The following is an 8,503-nucleotide window of genomic DNA, read 5'->3' on the forward strand; positions in this document are numbered from 1 at the left end:
GTCTTGATTGCTTGCAGTGGTGCTTTCATGGTCGATCACGGTTAGGGTGGTGCGAGTTTTGGTGGGTGAGTAAAGGTCAAGCATGGTTAGTGGAAGTTGAGCACCGGACGCAAGTTCATGTATTAGCTCTTGTGGCACGTAAACACAACCATGGCCCATATATTAGATGAATATAAGTGTTATGGGATCAAATAAATTGTTCATGTATTAGCTTATGTAGCATGGCAACGTAACCTTTATCTGTTATCACTAGTACCAACGTTTCTGGGATGGTTCCAGGGTTTAGCCATGGATGGTACAACCGGGTTTGACACTAAAAAAATATGCACCCTGAGGGATTAATTATGCACCCTGCGGAATTTGAACAGGGTGGTACAATCGGGACTAAAGGTTCTGCGACACTAAAAAAAGTTATGCGCTGGCCGCTGGGATTTGAAGACCTCTTGCCTTGCCAGCCAATGTATACAGAACATGTGATTTTACTAGGAATGTCATTCTTATGAACTAACTCGTGGATAACTGTCCGGTTTGGTAATATCAACTGGGATTAAAAGGTCACTCTTTAATTCAAGTCGGTATTACCAACCGGGATTAAGGTTTGGATTTTTTTAGTTTCGGCTGGTGGTGGTGGCTCCAAGTGTGACTAAGACCCTGTCGGCCACAGAGCTAGCTGTTAGATCTGGGACTAAGACTAAAGATCCTTTCTGTAGTATCTCCAACAGTTCCTAATATTTTTCTCTCCAAAATTTGTTGTTTGGCAACTCCTCGAATAGGTATGGAGAGGTAAAAAAAAAGTCTATCTCCAATAGTTTTCCATTCTTACTCTAAAAAATGAGAAGTTTGTGGCCCCACAACAATAATTTTGTGAAAAACTTTTTTTTGCTCCCGCGATTGTCTCTCGCAACTCCATGCTGGCGACCGTCCTGTACCTGGCTGTATGGTGCAATCGGAGGTGCAGGGCGGCCATGGAGGGGCGGAGCAAGTATTGGCCATGGCCAATCGGAGGTCATTGTGCATGTGCAGCAGGGAAAGTGAATTTGGCTTCGTCCCTGCTGCCATGACCAATCGGAGGTGTGCAGGCCAGGAGTAAGACGCCCACAGCAAGCCGGCCACAGGGCAAGGTAGGACCGGGCGCAAGGCGGGGTAGGGCAGGGCGGACATGGCAGGGCGGCTGCAGGGCATGGAGGCGCGGCACGAAGGGGAGAAGGCGCGCGAAGATGACGGGCGACGGGAAAAAAACGGATAGGAAAGGACTTTGAAATCGGAAAAGCATTCCATTAACTCAAGGCACGGTGAGATCACCGGCCACCAGACTCTCCAGGCCCGTAGGCACGCCATCCCAGCTGAGATTGGCATTCGGAGAGCACTTACAACCAAGAGCGGCAAGTTCATGCGCTACTCTATTACAAAGCCAATGGCTGAAACAAACAGAAAAGGAGCTTAAGTAAGCTGTTACAGACGCTTTGATCTCGTGGATCAGGCCTCCCGTAGGCGCGAGAGAGAAGTCGTCGCCATCCAGCGCCATTTTGAGCATCATGGAGTCCGTCTCAGCTATCACTTGCGACATGCCACGCTCGCATGCTGCTTGCACCCCGGCCAGACATCCCAGGACTGCAACATGGAAGGCGTCCAAGGCTTTTGGCACCACCCCCGCACCTGCATCCACCACCGTTCCGTCGGAGTCCCGTATGACAAAGCCCCAACCACCGGATTTTGTCACCGGATTAAAGGCACCATCAGAATTAATCTTTAGTACATCTCCCTGGGGCTTCACCCATCTCCTTCTAGTCACAGGTTTCTTCGATTTTTCTCTTGCTAGCACTTTCAGGAATTCCTCCGCCTGGTAACGTATGATGAATGATAAACTTGCTGGTTCTCTCCTTTTCTCCCCCTCCCTGATCCGATTTCTTTCCAGCCACTATTGCCAGAGTAAATTTACCACCACCATGCAGTCTTTTTCTTCGAGCTCCCACACCGTGAATCATCAAGCCGAGAACGCACATGTTCGAGGTTCAGCTCCTGCCTCAAACGCTTCACATGTTTACATTGACAGAACAAATGCCTCCCATTTTCATCAACTCTGCTGCAGACGACACAACGTGTGTCTAGTTCCATGCCCCTCCGGAGCAAGTTAGTCCTCAAAGCCAAACTATTGTGCCCCAACCGCCACAAGAAATGCTTGATCTTGCCCGGGCACGCCAGCTTCCACAGTTTCTTCCACACTAAATCCTCCGAGCCTCCGTTGCCTGTGCTTGTGGATGCACTTCTGCCACTATCCAACCAAATATTCTCCCTGTGCACCTTATATGCTGATCTGACCGAGAAAAGTCCCCTAGCATCGAAGTGCCACGCCATAATATCATCCATGTCCAAATGTATTTGACTTAATGAGCTCCACATCTTCCTCCCAGAAAGTCTGCTCGAGGAGATCAACATCCCAAGTTCCCAACTACCCGTGCTTGGGTCAATCAAATCACTCACTCGACTTAGCACATTCTGGCCCCTCGGTGTAATCACCCTCCTGGTCCTTCCTCTCGGGATCCATGGATCATTCCAAATATTGATTGTTTCGCCGTTGCCTACGCGCCCTCCTGTAACACACGTACCCCTTTCATAATGCTTCTCCAGGTATAGGAAATTGATCCATTCTTCGTTGCTCTCACTATATTGCCATGGGGGCAGTACTTTGCCCGCAGAATTCTAGCACAAGAATTCTAGCCAAATGTTAGAAGATGGAAAAGTAGGATAGAGAACTATTGGAGAGTGTTTTTTCTATTTTTTTTCTAAAAAAAACAAGAACGGGGAAGAGAGATGAGAAACTGTTGGAGATGCTCTAACTACGCCTAATTACTTACTGAACAAATTACGCCGGGTGTGAAATAATTAGTACACCTAAGCTATAAAATAGCATTATCGTGAATGAATAAGCATGAGCTACATGAGCTAGAGGATATACCTAGAAACCTTAAGAGTTTTCAGAGCTTTATAGTTTTCATTTTTTTAATGGAAAGCATGTTATAAGACATGATCACCTAATGCTTGAATTGTAAGCATGAGGATATGATATGATCACCAAACATGGACAACATCACGTGCTTTTCTATGGTGCCCTTTTTATTTAAAATAATGACTTTATTAAGGCCGGCCGTATATTTGCTCTACTGCACGGTAGCCTCAATTGGCACTCCAACTCATAGGCACGTGCAAACGATTTTGAAACTTAAAAAAATTGTAGTTCCTAAACTATACATCAAATTCAAATTCTGATTGCACAACTATATCTCTTTCGATGAGACCTTCAAAACAAGACCCCACTTGAATATGTTTTGACAATATTTTCGAAGACACATAAATTGTTTTATGTACAATAAAAATATACCAAAATAAATTAGTTAAAATGCTAAACCAATTTGCTAAAGTTGCCTAGTATTGATCCATGCAATCAACATTCACCTACCTAACAAAGTTGTTTACCCTTATCCACTAATAACACCAAACAATCTACCTTTAAAACATTATAACACCAATATCCACTTAACTGAACTCAAGCATGCGAAGCAATATTATGTAAATCCGTAAGCACTTTTAGCAAACATCATAAGCAAATTAGAATACATAAAAAAATATTTTCTCTCGAAAAAGAATATATCATTAAAAAATAGTGGTGTGAGATTTTATTTTGAAGCTTTTATTAAAATAAATACAACTGTGCAATCGGATTTTAATTTCGATGCTCGATTTTGAAACTATAATATTTTTATCTTCGAAATTATGTGCATGCATGTACTTTTTTCTTTATCTCATTGTCTCTCACATGCATGCGTACACCCATTGTCGGGGCGGCCGCACGGCTGGTCTACTTTACGGCCAGCCATAAATTAGCTGTGTCCTTTATTTAATAGTACTATGGTGCCATTTAGTTTCAAATGGCCATTACATACTCGTGATGTCCACAAGGTTATCATCTGGTGAAAAGCTTGTTAGCAACAATGATGTGATAAGCATGAGCTGTAGGATTGATCTAACAACCTTCATAGTTTTAGGGCTTTATGGGTTTTTATTTTGCCTTACCAAAAGGGTTTGGTTGAGGATATGAAATTATCACCAGCATAGACAATAGCATATGCTTTCCTCAATTGTCCTTTAATTTCACATTAGCATTCATTGCATACTCATGAGGTGAAGGTATATCCAAGAATTTTAAAAGTTTTGGAGCTTTTAAGGTTTATTATAGTTTTCTTTGTCTAAATGAAAAGCTTGAGGATACGATATGGTCACCCAACACCTAACGGAAAGCTTGGGGATATGTCATGATCATATAAAATGGACAACACTACATTCTTTGCTATGGCGCCCTTATATTTCAAATGACCGTTCATTACACACCCGTGATGCCCATAAGGCTCTCATCTCATGAAAAAGCTTGTAAGCAATAATGATTAGTTAATCATAAGTGGAGGATATATCTAATCTAACAACTTATAAAAGTTTTTAAGCTTCATGGCTTTCATTTATATACCTTACTCAAAGCTTTAGGATATGAAATTATCATAAAAACAAAGACAATGATACACGCTTTGCACCTTGGACCGCCACTGGGGGCCAATAGGGAAGCTGCACGTGGAAGCTGGAGAGCACGGGTGCCAAGGTTGGTTCGGCCGAACACCCCTGGTTAGGCCCACTTACCTTTGGCCACAACCGACTCCAATCTTCTCTAACTGACAGGTGGGTCCCAAAGTCGGTTGTCTCCGAGCTGTCCTAAGGAGGTTTACTCCCTCTAGTATCTCTTTCAAATTTATTGTCATTTAATATGTCCACAAGTTTCTCGATGCAATTTAAAATTTGTTTGTGGCAATGAAAAGCTTGACAATGCGACATGATCACTGGATGCCTAATGTAAAGCTTGAGGATACGACATTATCACCGAGCATAAACAATAGTACATGCTTTTCTCTGGCACCCTTCAGTTTCACTCCTAATGGAAAGCTTGAGGATACGACATTATCACCGAACACAAACAATAGTACATGCTTTTCTCTGGCACCACTTAGTTTCACTCCTAATGGAAAGCTTGAGGATACGACATTATCACACAACACAAACAAATAGTACATGCTATCCTCTTGGCGCCGTTCAGTTCACTAGGCTAGGTACGTATGAGCTGGAGGATATATCTAAAAACCTGAGGTTACTCCCTCTAGTATCTCTTTCAAATTTATGTCATTTAATATGTCCACAAGTTTCTCGATGCAATTTAAAGTTTGTTTGTGGCAATGAAAAGCTTGGCAATGCGACATGATCACTGGATGCCTAATGTAAAGCTTGAGGATACGACATTATCACCGAACATAAACAATATACATGCTTTTCTCTGGCACCCTTCAGTTTCACTCCTAATGGAAAGCTTGAGGAACGGCATTATCACCGAACACAAACAATAGTACATGCTTTTCTCTGGCACCACTTAGTTTCACTCCTAATGGAAAGCTTGAGGATACGACATTATCACACAACACAAACAAATAGTACATGCTATCCTCTTGGCGCCGTTCAGTTCACTAGGCTAGGTACGTATGAGCTGGAGGATATATCTAAAAACCTAGAGCGTTTTAAAGATCAAGGGCTTTATTGCTTCAATGAAAAGCTCGAGGATACGACATGAGCACCGAATGCGGACAATAGTCCATGCTTTCCTCTGGTGAGATGATGCATAGTTGGTCGCTTTCTAAAAAGATACCTTGCAATCCTATATAAGCCACCCAAGCCATTGTGGTTCTTCTATCAATTACTTCTATTTGATCAACAATTCCAAGCAGAAGTTGGTTGAAGCTTTAGTGAGGTAATAGATCTACCTTGCTAATTTTATAAGTGAATTCGCTTTTGTACGGGGTGAGGTTATAGTTAGTCTGAGTGTTATTGTTCTAGATTTGGAAAGTAATTCCTCAACTGTGACAATTTTATGTATTTTTTTGGCGACACCGTGCTTCATTAACTATCACAAACTTAATACTAACTAAGTGAGTATATGTGTATAAAAAACTCTATTTATACAGGTGCTAAAGCATGTCAAGTGGATCAAATGGAGGAGCTGGACGTCCACAAGAGCTGCATGGATCACCACCAACACCGTTGCCATCATTGCAAGAACAAGAACTTGATGAGTTTTGGAGGAAGGTCGTTGGGGAAATTGAGAACACGGTGAACTTCAACAATCACACTATACCAATGAGCTCTGTTGTAGAAATCATCAGAGAGCACCAAGGTGGTTTAATGATATCATCTGAGACACCACCGGTCGTCGCAAAGGTCCTAGAGATATTTGTCCAAGAACTTACGGTTCGTGCCTCGATGCATGCCAAATCCCATGGCGGCTCCAGCATACTTGGATCAGATATCTATGAGGCCATTAATTCTGGTGAGTCCTATGTCTGCCTCAATAATGTTCTCAGAAGGGCTGTGACAAATCATGATCAGGCATCCATGTCCAGCAATGCGCCCCAGCTGCAACAGGTTCATATGATAACTTGCATAACTCAATTCCTTACCATTAAAGTTGACTAATTCAGTACATGATGTTCATTTTCCATTTTCTTTTGTATCAGGAACCTCATTTCGTTGCAGCAACTTCCAGACTGATGGAAGATGGTCCAACTGATCATCTGTACAAATCAGGAGAAGAAGCTACCCAAATCAGCGCTGAAGAATCTGATGAAGATCTCAACCTGCTGACCACCTCAAGTGGTGGCACTGAAGAAACCAAATAAACAGGACAAATGGTGGTAGCTTCAATGTCCCTCCATTGTCTCATCATGTGCTCTAATAAATGATGTGGTGGCTGCTCAACCATATATGAATGTCCTACATCTAGAAATAAATGATGGGAAACTTTATATGGAGTTTTGTGTGTGCTGCAATCAAGTAATTTGCTTTGTATTTCCATCCGTGTATCCTATTTAATTCAATAAGTAAGGCTTGCATCCATTTCGGTACCCAAGCTAAGTCCCATTCGGGATAGACAATTTCCACAAGATTCCCAAAGGAAGCCCCTTCCTCTGTTTTGCTGATATCATGTACTAATTCGAATGGAGGAAAGTAGCCCCGCGTTCTAGAGGCAAGGATTGTCTCGTCTACGGAACACAAAGAAAACCATCTTGTACGACTCAAGGATATTTGTATCCAAGTTGTAATGTCCAAAAGTGCTAAACCTTATCAAGACTAAAGAACTTAAGCAACTTCAGCCCATCGATCCAAACAGGCCCTCAATAGAATAGTTGGCGCTTGAGCATCTCTTGCTTTACAAGTGTGCTTACGTTCCTATCTTACGTTGAAGAGGCTATTAATGGTGTCATGGACCTAAGGCCTCTCAGTCTCACTACTTGACCTGTTTGTGACTAGGATTAGGGAGATTGAGGGTTCTCCATTTTCCTCTTTTTCTGCCGCTGACCGAGCCAGCTAACACAAACAGTGACTATCAATCGCAATCTGAGTCTGGAACTAGTGGAAATTGACGGTGCAACTGCAGCAACCTGTGACAGAGGCGGCAGACTTCCTAGAAAGGAAGTCACAGACATGTGCTCTATTGTCGGCTGTGAGGCTTCCATTGTCGCAATGGGAGGCGCGGCCGTGTGGAGCGACGAGGGTTGATCATTTCTCTCGGCCGGCGTACTAGCCTAGAGGCGTAGGCACGCAACTAGCACACGAGCCGAGCACCTCTAGGCTGCAGGCCGCAGTCCTTCACCATGCAGCAAGCTAGCATGATATTCAGTAATTCATATTGCAATCTGGTAGCTAGTCACATATCGGTAGCAAAATTGCTGAAACTTGTGTCCTTATAGAATTTTATCAAATTTTTTTAACTTGAGATTTCGTTGTAACTTATATTATAAGCACATTTGGAAGACAAAACAAATGGGAATATATCAGGGACAAACCGGCCTCTTCGTGCAAACCGTGCAAACTTCAATCTGGGCTACCAGATCAACATCCAAGGGGCATGAGTGATTTAGTGATTTTACAATTAACCACCCACCTATAATCATACTTTTGCGAAGCAGAATTAAATGGGTACAAGTCAAAACAAGTAGGTTGTGAATCCTGCACAACATAATTCTGGAGCTAACTTGAGTATTTTGATGTCATAGTTGTTTCTTATATGAACAAAACTTCTCCATTGATTTTTCAAAATCCAAGCAATGTAATGTAAAAAAGAGAATTAAAGTAGCTAGTTACCGATCTTAGTACTCTGAGGTATTCAAAGATCATAATAACCCTTACACTGAATGGTTGAGGACGCGGCCAACAAAGAGGATTACTCGCGACACCTCCTCAATGACAAAGAACATGAACGGGTGGTCAGCGACGAAGTCCACCATCTCTGGCTGATCCGCCATTACCGCACTAGACATCAAGTTGATAACACATGCTTGCATTGTGTTGATAACGTCCGCTTGCTCCATAACCTTGCTGGTTGACGAACAATATCAAAGCGTGATTGCAGCACACC

The 8,503-nt window shown here is 42.7% G+C and overlaps 1 protein-coding gene across 1 annotated transcript; it reads left to right on the top strand.

Moving 5' to 3' along the window:
• The first annotated feature begins 6,057 nt into the window (after positions 1-6,057).
• On the top strand, positions 6,058-6,969 carry LOC120646192 (nuclear transcription factor Y subunit C-2-like). The gene is made up of 2 exons (XM_039922882.1): positions 6,058-6,510; positions 6,603-6,969. Exons 1-2 carry the CDS (start codon positions 6,064-6,066, stop codon positions 6,762-6,764), a joined length of 609 nt encoding a protein of 202 aa, XP_039778816.1. The 5' UTR covers positions 6,058-6,063; the 3' UTR covers positions 6,765-6,969.
• The last annotated feature ends 1,534 nt before the right edge of the window (positions 6,970-8,503 follow it).

Source organism: Panicum virgatum, chromosome 8K (assembly GCF_016808335.1).
Source record: "Panicum virgatum strain AP13 chromosome 8K, P.virgatum_v5, whole genome shotgun sequence".
In the NCBI taxonomy this organism is placed as follows: domain Eukaryota; kingdom Viridiplantae; phylum Streptophyta; class Magnoliopsida; order Poales; family Poaceae; genus Panicum; species Panicum virgatum.